Source organism: Hypanus sabinus, chromosome 7 (assembly GCF_030144855.1).
Source record: "Hypanus sabinus isolate sHypSab1 chromosome 7, sHypSab1.hap1, whole genome shotgun sequence".
In the NCBI taxonomy this organism is placed as follows: Eukaryota; Metazoa; Chordata; class Chondrichthyes; order Myliobatiformes; family Dasyatidae; genus Hypanus; species Hypanus sabinus.
The window spans coordinates 143,718,420-143,731,738 of record NC_082712.1 but is presented as its reverse complement, the minus strand read 5'-3'; the positions used below and the strand labels follow the sequence as shown (position 1 = coordinate 143,731,738).

Sequence of the window (13,319 nt, the reverse complement as noted above, 5' to 3'; positions counted from 1 at the left end):
AGCGCTCAACAACCAATCAACCTCTATGTTAAAATACTCAATGACTTGGCCTCCACAGCTGTTGGCAGCGATGAATTCCACAGTTTCTCTGCTCTGTGGCTAAAGAAATCTCTCCTCATCCCTCTTCTAAAGGAGTGTCTATTTTGAGGCGCTGTCTTCTGGTCCTAGACTCGGTCACTACTCTGTCCAAGCCTTTCAGTGTGGGAAGAAATTGAGACATTCAGGGGAAGCACACGTATATGCACAATGCCCAATCTCAGAGTTGAGTTTGGGTTTCTGGAGCAGTGGGGCAGCAGTACTAAGCACTGTGCGGCTCAATTGATCGATCTCTGGTTTCTAGTAGCATCTGTGACAGAGACCAAAAGGTTCTCCCCTCCATCCCTTTGATGAGAAAACTTTGTATAAAACATTGAGTGGTATCATTGATAAAATGGCCATATTTGAACGGATGTACAGCCTAATTTTCCTTCAAAGTTGTAGAGAGATACAGGATGGAATCAGGCCCTTTGACCCAACAGGTCTGCACTGAGCATCAGTCATCCATTTCCACCAATCCTATGTTCATCCCACCTTATTCGCCATGCATTCATATCAATTCCTTCCGGACCCTAGCATTCACCTAAGTGCTGGTGACAATTTACATCAGCCAATTAACCTCCCAGCCAGTGTGTCACTGGAATGTGGGAGCATGCCAAAGGAACAGTAGGTACAAGTCCACAGGGAGACGATGCAAACTCTACAAAGACCGCATTGGAGATCAGGATTGACCCCAAATCCCTGGCACTGTCAGACAGCAGCTGTACTAGTTGTGTCTCCATGATTATTATCTTGTTTCACTTTATCTTGGTCTTGGTCTTCTCCATAATCATATTTCAGAATTGGGGTTATTATTATTATTGAAATGTGTTGCTTTCAAGCAGTAGTACAATGCAATACATTAAAAATTACAATAAATTACAATAATATTTAATAAATGGCTTAGTAGTGTTCGTGAGTCCATGAACAATTCAGAAATCTAGGGGAGGGGAAGAAGAAAAAAAAAAGGAAAGTTGTGCATCTTCAGTCTGCTCGACCACCTCCCCTGATGGTATAGGTGAGCAAAGGACATGTCCTAGATTATGAGGGTCCTGCATGATGGATGCTGCCTACTTGGAGCATTGCCTTTTAAAGGTGCTCTTGAATGTGGGGGAGGCTATCACCCAAGAAAACACCAACTGAGTTTACAGCCATCTGCAACTTTTTCTGATCCTCTATACCAGATGGTGAACCAGTCAGAGTGCTCTCTATGGTAATTCTTTAGAATTTGCTGGAGTCTTTGGTGACATACCGAACTTACTCAAACTTATAATTAAATGTAGCTGAAGGTGTGCCTTCTTCATAAAGCATCAATATGTTGGGCCCAGGATAGATCTTCAGAGATGTTGACACCCGGGAACGTAAGGCTGCTCACCCTTTCCACTGCTGACACTGCGATGCAAGCTTCTGTGTTCTGATTTCCCCTTCCTGAAATCCAACATCAATCTATTAGTCTTTCTGACTTTGAGTGCAAGGTGGTTGTTGTGACACCACTAAATCAGCTGATCTATCTCACTCCTATATTCCTCAACCTCGTCCTAATCCCTGCCAAAGACAGTGTGTCACCATCTGATTTGTAGATGGTATTTGGACTGTGTCTAGTCACACAGTCATGAGTGAAGAGAGAGTAGAGCAGTAGAATAAGCAACATCCTTGAGGTGCACCTGGGGTGATTGTCAGCGAGGTAGAGATGTTATTTCTGATCTGCACTGACTGTGACTATTTGAAAATTCCAAAAAGAATAAATAGACCATGTTCTGAAGAAATTCTGTTATTTTTATAGAGTTAAACACTGGCCAGATACAAGAATCTGTAGGTGAAGCCATCAATGGGATCGTCAAGCACTTTCACAAGCCTGAGAAAGAGGTGAGAAACTGATATTGAAGTATTCAGCAGGAAAACAATATTTTCATGTTACCCAAAAGCATTTTATTGTAAGAAGTTACTTTATTGTAATTTTCTTATGATGATTTTTATTGCATTTAAATTGCAAAATAATCAAAGTAAACTTTTTTTTTCCTGAAGTGGGGCCTTTGTTCAAATTGATTGCATACCGATGGTGAATATGAGATGAATAAAGTTTCTCATTGACCTTATCTTCCTTGAAAATGAGTGTTGAAAGATGGGCTGTTGATATCTTACAAATCTCAAAATGTGATGGCATTTAAGAACACGCCGTAGTTATTTACTGGTGTGATGCAAAAGAAAAAGCCAGTTGGATTTAAAAGCATCGATCCCAATTGTTCTTGTAATTTAATTTGAATTTTTATGTATGTTATTTTGTTACCTCTTGTGCCAAATTCAATCATTTAATCTTATTAGTAGTTTTCTAAACTATACTGTCCTTGAAAACAAAAAATATTTGCTTTCTATTGTAATCTAGAGAGGTAGCCTGACATTACTGCTCTGTGGGGAAAATGGACTTGTGTCAGCTTTAGAGCAAGTGTTCCACCATGGGTTTAAGTCACCTCGACTCTTCAAAAGTGTTTTCATTTGGGATTTTTTGGGTATGTATGTTGCAAAATTACTTGTTTTTTTTTTGCCATATCATGCTATTATTGCCAAGACTGGATTGGTACCATAAAAATAAATTATGAAAAATTTGACATGGGTAAAATAAATATGCAGTATTTTTCAGGACAGATGCTTTTGTGAATTGGGTCCTTTTGCATGAATGAAATTAAGTGCCTTGCATTGAATCTCTGGTTAATGTGATTTTTATGACTTGGATGCAGTGTGCGATTATAGTCAATAAGAACCCAAATGTCTGGTTGGTTAATCAGGATTGGGATGTACAAAACACAGATCTTTTTTAAAGTATTGTAAAAGTAAACTTGGAAAGGGCCAGAGTAACATGAAACATGTGAGATTAAGGAGATGTCCATATTTGCTTGCCAGTGTCAACTAGCCAAAGTTATATAAGACTTTTTTTTCCCTTTCAGAAAAAGCATCTGTATACTTTGAGAGTTTGGAACATATTGAACATACGCAGGAAGAGAACTGGCAAACTAGGGCTAAGAAATTTTGCAAGTTTGTTGCTGCTATTAATAATGCTCCTAGGAACATCGGAAAGGATGGGAAGTTTCAGCTACTGGTGTGTCTGGGAGCAAGGTATTAAACTTATTTCTACTGTTCCTAATGGAAAGAAAAAAAAAATTCTGCAGTGTTCATTAGAGTTCTGCTATTACACTTTCTAAAACTGTTCAAATTATATTTCTCAAACATGAGAAAATCTGCATATGCTGGAATTGTATTTCTGTATTGAGAAAATAAATGTAATACAGCCAAAAATATAAGAAATTAGAACCAAGGCTACATGTCAGACAAGTCACCCAATGTCACAAGGTACAGGTTGAGTACCCCTTATCTGAAAATCCAAAACCCGAAAATTTTTTTGAGCACTGACATGATGTCACAAATAGAAAATTCCAGAAGGTGCTGGACAGGTTCCCCGGTGATACGCAGGTCTCTGCACAGCACACAGTTCTGAGAAGTGATCTCATATTTGTGATGAACGTAAGTTACTGAAAAATAGAAAAACACTACATAAGGTGAAAAATGAAGATCTAGACCATATATTGAATGAGTGGATTCATCAGCATCAGAGTGAATTCGTCAGTTAACAGTACACTGATCATGACTCTGGCAAAGCTCTATCACGGCAAACTGAAAATTGAAGGTAACTGCGAATATTGAGCAGGCTGGTTGCAGAGATTTAACATAGGGCATGACATTAAATTTTTAAAGATTCTAAAGATAAAGCATCTGCTGATCAAGAAGCACCAGGGAAATTCATTGAGTTTGCCAAGATTGTCGCTGATGAAAATCTAACATCAGACAAGTTTACAGTGCTGATTGATTGTTTTTATACCTTACATAAACCTTAAAAAAAGTAAAATACAAATGCAGTGTAATGTAAGCTTTTAATCAAAGTACGACATTGTAGGTGGAGACAGAAAGCCTGCCATTGTTTGTTGAACAAGTGTAAGAGACTGCTTACTGGTAGTTCATAAATTCAGTCATAAAAGATGCTATCATTTCATTAAATATTCATAATATTTATCAAGCTATCTCATTATATATTCCAAAATCTGAAAAAAATCCCTGAACAGTTCCAGCCCTATGTTAGATCAGGGCTACTCAACCTGTACTAAATTAATATGGAAGTTGATGCCATGGGTCTTATTTTGCTGACAAGGGAAAGGATATAAATGAGCTAGATGAGAGAATGCAGGTTGGATCCTTTTGTTTTGTGAAACAGGAAGGATTTTGTACTGAAGCTGTGCAGTCTATCATTGGACAGATTTGGATCCAGTGCTTACAAGGATACTCTGACAAGCCAGGAGAGAAAGCGGAAAGATGGACAGCAATTTAACAAACTGTAAAGTTTAGAAATTGATCCTATCAAATCAACGAAATCATAGCCATGTATAAATTTATGTTGATTTGCTTTATGTGGCATTATACTATAATTATTTAAGGTGTTCAGAAAAATATGTTTTAGTCTGAATGAGCTTGCTTGTGATCACCAAAGGCAAACTCAAAATAACAAAATTAAAGGCACTGAGAAGCACTTTTGTTAGATGCTCTTAAGGAAAATGGAAGCAAAAGAAACCCTTTTACTTTTAGATTTCAGTGCTGGGAAGAGCAGATGCTGACAAAGGGCTTTCAATTTTTGGCTTTGGTTGCTTTCTTCAGACAGCAGATTTGGTCTGTTGGATCTCTCACAGTGCATTTTTCTTGTATGTAATTTGTTATTGTTCATACCAGGTTAGGTGAGGATGTTGTGCACTGCGAAAAACAAAAATTCTGTCAAACATTTTCAATTTACTTTACATATTTCATGAAGAAGTCAAAATGTATTATAAATGGTCATGCCAAACTTTTTATGTATTTGTTCCATAAACACTTCATCTTCACATATGACATAGGTTTAGAAGTTAAAGCTGTACACCACAGTCATGTGGAAGTGATCTTTTAATTTCTGTGCCCTGATATTTTATTAATAACAAAGTACTTCTGTTATGAATCCTGTTTCTCATAGAGGAATAGATAGACTGAACTGTAACTGTGGCTTTTACTTTAACTTGACAGGAATCATCTCTTGCATCACTGGATTGCGCTGCTTGCTGATTGCCCTATTATTGCTCAGATGTATGAAGACACAGCTCTGATTAAAGACCACACTCTAGTTAACTCTCTGATCCGAGTGCTGCAAACTTTACAGGAATTTAACATCACACTGGAGACGTCACTGGTCAAAGGTATTGACATTTAAAAGTGATCACAAGCATACAGGAAAGGACCATGCAAAAAATTTGCTGCATACCTGATGAACAAAATTGAAACTACAAAGGGAAATATTGGAATTCAACAACTTGTCTTGAAGTTGCAGGAGCTATTTGCCATATAATGTATGCACAGAGCCATTTTGAACCTATACCCAAGATTGTATTAAGCTATTGTAAAGTTTGAGAGAATGTGCATATGTGCAGACTTTTACTGTAATGTCAGCTGTCTATAGTCTTTCTTGGTTGTACAGTGTTGTGCAGCCTATCCAAGAACAATGCTTGTTTAAAAATTTTTTTGTTGAAAGCAAGAAAGAAGTATTATGTTTGATTTCTTTTGCTGCAGATTGTCAATATTTGCACTGTTAACCTGCAGTTTAAATAGTGTCTAAATTTTTTAAGTGTACATAATGACAGTGCAGTGAATTATGTACATTTACTAAGTAGCTGCTAAAAATGTGTGTATATATGTGTATATAAAGAAATTTGTGTGTGTATGTGATATACATGCGCAGTATTCTTGTAAATTTAATTGGCAAGTTGGTAGTATTTTTCAAATGTTGATGATCAAAGGATGATGATAACATTCTGATATTGTGCTAAGCAAATACAGTATTTGTAATGTTTTTGATTAAAAGAAATACTCTTTTGTTTTCAGTTTACCATCTAGTACATAAAATTGATAATTGATATCTCATAATTAGACATATGCCCTTGGCATTCAAGCTCCTATGAAGGTATCTTAATGAACTTAAACTAAATTTGTTTAGTGTGACATTAAAGTTCAAAAAGTAGTACATTCATAATACATTTTTTTGTGCATATGTATGGCTTCTAATGTATTTTCTGATTGGCTGCTGTTACCTTTTATATCATCTGTAACATAGAGAACATGGGAGAAAGTTCCACCAACTGGATTAATACACTTGAATTTAAAGTTTACTCTTTACCTTTTGTGCATGTAACATTCCTGGTGAAAAATGTTTTCTGGAAACTTTTTGTATTTACTTTTATCTACATCTTTGGCATTACATCTTATTTATCGCTTAAATACATTAAGAAGATGTATTCTAGATCTTTTTACTGTTATAAAATAAGGTTAAAATGAAAGTTCATTCAAATGTTTTGTTTCCTCGAATGTAGGATTTTTTTTCAACCAGCTGTGATTTAGGTGAAACTTTTGACTTTATCAAATTATAGTGTGGCAAGTTATTTTTCAGTAAACTGGATTTCATCCACAATTCCCCAATATTCCTGTGAAATAAGTTCTATTGCAGTAATACAGATTTAGCACTGGTAGTATCAGTCTTGTTTTCAACTTTTGTTGTGCCATTTAAATTTGGAGTAGCCATGCATAATATCCAGATTATTTACCAATAAGCTTTGAAACGTTTGTAAAATAATATCAACAACCTCTGGTTTATATTCAGGGGAAAAATGACTTGCAAGCCATTTGTAATGAATAGCCTAAGAGAAGCTGGTTGGTTTCTGCTTCTGGAAGCATTGAAAACAACAACTCTTCTGCCTTTGGGTTCTTTAGCAAACAACATTGCCAAACATTCAGAACATTGTAATGGGAAAGTTCTTCGGGAATTTAAGTATGTTATGGGCTGACACTAAACTGGAAATTGTTGGTATTCCGGAAGAAAGAAACTGTCCAGTTATATCTATTAATGAACTGAATGGAAACTTGTTTGTGTCTTGCCTCCCCTTTTCCTTTTGATCCTTTTAGAAGTCGGGCACTAAAGTTAGTGCAGAGCTGAATGGTTGCCAGTGATTTCTGTCATAATTCCTCCTTATGGACATCAGATTGTGTTTGCTTGCATTAACTACATTGCAAATTCATTGAAGTTTGTTGAATAGGCTGAAAGATGTGAACAGTTATGAATTAGTTGCATGAGGAATTACTTGTTTTCAACTTGCCCAATGAACATTTGCAGTATTCAGTAAAGTGTGATAAAGTAACCCTCATTAGAGCAATTGAAAACCAAATTATTATATTGCAGTCATAATATTACAATATACAGCCTTCTGCAGTTTTTAAAAGAAAGTTTGGAGTGCAGTAATGTAGATCTTGCCATACATTCAGAGTAAGTTGTATAGTTGAAATGTTGAGTTATTTAGGAATAATCTTCAGTACATCAGTGATTGAACTAGTGTAAACTATTGTTACAGTTGGCAGTTCCTGTGAACTTTCTAGCATAATTCACCAGACACTACTTTGATGAAGAATGATAGATTCCCATCCTGCATAGTTTAAGTTCACTTAATGTTCTTGCATTAATTTTAAACAGGTGTAGCCTTTGAAACATAATCCCTGGGGAAAAGTGATTAGGAAAATTAATGACTAAGGTATTACTTTTGTAGCTTGTCTATTTACTGGTGCTTTAACATGCTCTTGTACGTATAGGCTGGGTTTTTTTTCAATTTGACAAGTTGCCAATAATGATACAGCAAGGGAAAAACTGGGCATTTGGTACCAGAGTGAATAAAAAGATCCACCTTATATCTCCTTAATCAATTAGACTGAAGGATTCATACCATTCAAAGCTGTTTTTATAATTGATCAATTGTGTCATAACTACAATAAAATGGAATTGAGTGTCATAAGTGAGGGGCCATAACAACTAGTAAATCAAAACAATTAATTTGGAGAAGCTTCTTTATCAAGCTAAAATCAATGTGGACTACAACAAACAGCAATACCATAACAAATGTACATTTGTGGGGAAACTAGATAAACATGCATGGGGAAAACATGATCTGTTATGAAAGCAGAATTAGGTTGGAAAAAACTGAGTAGATTAATATAAAGTTAAGGTCTAAAGATACATTTCTTTATAGTCTATTGATTTAAAACTCAATTTTATTGTTTGTTCAAATCCATATTGATTTTGAGCATCAGTTATCAATTTTTATGTATTAGAAATATAACATTTCATATTCTTACCTCTTCAGCTTGTCTGGGCATATGGTACAATTCACATTCATCTAATTACCCAAAAGTCAACATTTCTAAAACATTGCTCTTTTACCATAATGTTTGATTCTTCACTGATATTAGATCAGAGATGTTAAAAATTGTTCAGCATAACAAATCTTGAAAAGTTTGCTTATAAAATGTATTAATGTAAACAACAATGTCTGTAGTCATCACTCTGTCCCCACTTTAAGTAGGAGATTTTTAACAAAGTTGTAATTTTTTTTTCTGTACAATTTTTGCCCCATCTCTCAAACACATAGATACACACACCCAGGTTCCACAAAACTTGTGATTATTTTACTTTCAAATCTGATGCTGGGTAGCTCAGACCTGTACAATGTCATGGACTGGGTTACAAGGTGGCACTTCAGGATAGTGGATTCCATGAGCAACCTTTGAGCCACCATTGCAAAGGCATACTTTTCCAGTGTTGTAAAGTCCCAGCCTCTGTAGCTCGCACCTGGGAAGCTCTGGCAAGTCCCGTTAAGTAAACAACATACCACAATGATCCTTGGGAATGGGCCTTTTGATTCCCACCAATTTGTTAGCCCGTTCTTCCCACTGAATATAGACTATCTCATCAATCCACCCCTCAGTTTCCTAAAATCCAGACACAGATGTAACTAGTTTATTTTTGTGTATCTCACAATGATGAAATATTTTCCTGGATGCGGTTCCTCACGTGGAGCCTTTGACATTGCACTGCTGCCTTTTACACCTTTGGAAAAAATATTAACTTAGACACTCCTTCATCCACTATAATTGTCTTTCTTTGTTAAATTCTGAACCTTCAATCATTCAAAATGTTTCAAGTATTTTAAACATCTGTAATAATTGGAAATGTAAGAACATTAATATTGTTTTACCATCAGACTGCTATTTTGATTAAGCTTTGACTGACTTTGGTTCCTCCACAAGAATGAGTTAAACTCCTCTTTTCTGATTTATTCACTCATGGGATGAGTACATCCAAAGTATTTATTGTACCTCCATAATTGACCATGAACAGAATAGCCATAATTTTGCCAACATATTGGCTTTGAGTTGAAGTACCATTTTGGTGTGAAGGCATATAGAACACAGTAGAGTAATTCTGCCTGTTCTATATATCTTGAAGCTCCAATTTATGAGAGGAGAAGGGCAATATTAGATTTTATTAATGGAAAAGCAGCAACCCACAAACTAACACATACAAACAAGCTGGAGGAACTCAGCAGGTCAGGCAGCATCCGTTGAGATGAGCAGTCAATGGATGCTGCCCAACCTGCTGAGTTCCTCCAGCTTGTTTGTACATGTTGATTTGACCACAGCATCTGCAGTGTACTTTGTGTTTACAGCAACCCACAAACGTGTCTGTTCAAAAGTATGCTAGTAATTCTGGTTGGGGAAAACAGAGGTCATATTTTTATTATACAAAAATGGTCTTTTATAGATTTGAATTTGAATTGTAAATTGAAGGATCAACTAATGGCATCGTCAAGTCACTTTTTATTGTCATTTCGACCATATATGACAAAATGGTACAGTACATAGTAAAAATGAGACAATGTTTTTTCAGGACCATGGTGTTACATGACACAGTACAAAAACTAGATTGAACTACATAAAAAAAACAACACAGAGGGAAAAAAACAACTACACTAGACTACAGACCTACTCAGGACTGCATAAAGTGCACAAAACAGTGCAGGCATTACAATAAATAATAAACAAGACAACAGGGTAGTAAGGTGTCAGTCCAGGCTCTGGCTATTGAGTCTGATAGCTTGGAGGAAGAAACTGTTTATCAATACCAGTATAGTAGGGAACTTTTATTTGAAGTGTACAGTAGAAGACTCTGTTGGCTTCCTTACTAAACACTTTTTTTGCTGTTTAACTTCAATTAGTTAACTGAACTTAGTGTCACAGGAGATGCATTTTAAAATAAAACTTTTTTTAAAACTTCAAATCTTCCAATATTTCATCAAAGTTACCCATTCTTGTGCTGAGTTTCAACAGTGACACGGATCCTTTTCTCTAAAACGAGGTTACCAAAAACTTCAACAGCATCCCATTTGAGAACAGCTATCCTGGTCTCATGTCAAGTATTTATTATTTGCAAACAGTACAAGTATAATGTCATACATTTGTAGAAGATATCCAGTGATAACTGATGAAAAGAATGTGTGTATGATTTTTGGGTGATGACCAGACTGATTTTAGTTGTAATGCACCTGTGACTGAGAAGTCGATCTAGAATAAAGTATGACGAAAACACTTCAACCAAATGGCAATGTCAAATAGTGAATTTGCATTTTAGGAGAATGAAGATGACAACGGGGAATAAATTTCTGTTATATTAGAATAAGAACATTTAACAGCATTTAGTACACCAGTAACGTCAATCACTTATTGAAATGTTCTCACAGTAAATGCACAAAGTACCTAATTCATGTTCTTAAAGTAGTATTGATACATTCACTTCAATTATGTCTGTACAAAAACCAAAATTAAGGCTACCATTTAACTTTTCTGATTTTTTGTTTTTTAGTTGGAACAGTTCTGATCCTTAGTTAGAATGTCATAAGCTTTTTGGTCATTAATATTCATATAAACATTTTATAACAAGTTGTACAGAATCAGAAGATAGTATAAAGATTTAATTATTCTCAAATACTTGGTCTCCCAAGTAGCAAAATATTAATGACATTATATTTAAAATATATTTTGATATGGAGCAAAAGGAAGTGTTGTGTCTGTTTTATTTCTGTAGAGAATTTGCTGTAGTGATTTACATGGAACTATGACCAGTTCTTTAAAATAAAATTCCTCCTCTGCAGCTGAAGGGAATTACATTTAACAGAAATGATAATTAAATATTCACCTGAAAAGTGAGGACATATGTTTATTATAACTAACTAGTAATTGTGTACAGTATATTTAAATTGTATTAATGAAGACATGTTGATAGTGACAAAGTCTGTATTTATAAGTGTATGTATATTTTTACATAACAAACTTGCTCCTGTGAGTAGATAATGACTAATAATTGAATGGGGATTGGGTTTATAGAAGGCACAGTTTGTTTTATCGTTCAACTGCCCTGTTATCCATTCTGTAATCAGAACTAGAATTGTACTATATAAAAATCTACTGGTGGTGTATTTCAAATTGTCCTTATAAATAAACTGTAAATGTTTGTTAATTAATCTCTGCCTGTCTCAATATATAGAAACTTGCTGTTATGTTGAGTTTTAATGTGCAATATGCCTAGTTCCATTCATTTAAGTGCATTAACTCCCTTTCATTTGATCATTGTTGCACTGAGATTCAGTGACTAAACATCAGTTACCATAAGATTGTACCTAAAATTGTCAAATCAATAGATTACAATTATTTCACTGACATATTTACCATTTCATAAAAGAATGAGTTTGTAAGGTTAATTCACTTAGCTTATTTTACATAATAATTATTGTAAAACTAAAAGAATGAAAATATCAGAGCCAGCATTAATTGAGTTACATTTCCAACAAAATTAGCATTCCATGTTATATTTAACAAGTGCAGTCATCATTGTTATGTTAGCTGGTGTTAACAAGTACCTTAGTTAGATTTCATTTGCTTAGCATGTTATTATCCAATCCATGGAATAGTAGTAAGAAGAGCAAACAGAACACACGGAAAATAGGAGCAGGAGTAGGTCGCCTGGTTCCTCAGCCGTACCCACCATTCAATAAAACTGCTTTTGTCCTCAATTCACCATCAACTTGAAGTGCTTATAATTATGTAGCCCCTATAACTCTCAAAGGGCAGAGACCTCAAAATTCACTAAGAAGAAAAAGTTGTGGCAGTAATCTTCAGCCAACACACCTAACAATGTGCTGGGGGCAGCCCCCAAGTGTGGCCACACATTCCAGAGCCAACACAGCATAGCCATGATGCTTGGCAGAGCAACACAATGCAACAAAACAACAGCGAAATAAGCCTCTTTTGTCTCACTCGCATACACACATTCTGGATGCATTACAAATTGATTACCAAAGACTTTGCTACTGGCGGTGGTGGTAGATTAGGGGAGTATGCATATGAGATGGGCCTTAGTTTTGCTGTAGTCATAGAGTTCTTACAGCACAGAAACCAGCCCTTTTGGCCCATCTACTACAGGCCAAATCATTAATCTGCCTAGCTCTCACCAACTTGCACCCTCTCAGTAAAGATCCCCTTAACCCATGACCTCTAGTTCTAGTCACACCAAACTCAGTGGAAAAAGCCTGCTTGCATTTCTCCTATCTATACTCATAATTCTATATACCTCTATCAAATCTCCTCTCATTCTCCTATGCTGTCGGGAATAAAGTCCTAACCTATTAAAACCTTTCCCTATAACTCAGGTCCTCAGTTCTTGGCAACATCCTTGTAAATTTTCTTTGGACTCCTTCAATCTTATTGGCATCTTTTCTGTAGGTAGATGACCAAAACTGCACACAATACTCAAATTAAGCCTCACCAATGTCTTATACAACTTCAAAGGTCCAATTTAATGTCAGAGAAATGTATACAATATACATCCTGAAATGCTTTTTCTTCACAAATGTCCATGGAAACAGCGAAGTGCCCCAAAGAATGAACGACAGATAAACATAAGAACCCCAAAGCTCCCCTCCCTCCCGTGCATAAATGGCAACAAGCAACAATAACATAACATTTCAACTTTTGTACTCATTACTTGGATTTATGAATGTCAATGTGTCAAAAGTTCTCTTTATGACCCTATAAAGAGGTCTCTGTGATGCTTCTTTCAAGAAATCATGGATCTGTATTCCAGATTCCTCTGTTGTACCGCACTCCTCAGTGCCTTACTCCTCACCATGTAAGTCCTACCCTAGTTGGTCCTCCCAAAGTGCCACACCTCACACTTGTCTACATTAAACTCCATCTGCTATTTTTCTGCCCATTATTCCAGCTGGTCCAGATCCCGCTGCAATCCTTGA

At 35.7% G+C, this 13,319-nt stretch overlaps 1 protein-coding gene across 1 annotated transcript in view; it reads left to right on the top strand.

Annotated features, from left to right (window-relative positions):
- dennd5a (DENN/MADD domain containing 5A) overlaps positions 1 to 9,563 on the top strand; it is a 154,771-nt gene extending 145,208 nt beyond the window's left edge. Inside the window, exons 20-23 of the mRNA XM_059975868.1 lie at positions 1,859 to 1,941; positions 2,459 to 2,582; positions 3,018 to 3,186; positions 5,170 to 9,563. Of these exons, the coding sequence (XP_059831851.1) occupies positions 1,859 to 1,941; positions 2,459 to 2,582; positions 3,018 to 3,186; positions 5,170 to 5,353 (560 nt within the window). The 3' untranslated portion in view covers positions 5,354 to 9,563. The remainder of the gene's footprint in view (positions 1 to 1,858; positions 1,942 to 2,458; positions 2,583 to 3,017; positions 3,187 to 5,169) is intronic.
- Positions 9,564 to 13,319: the final 3,756 nt, after the last annotated feature.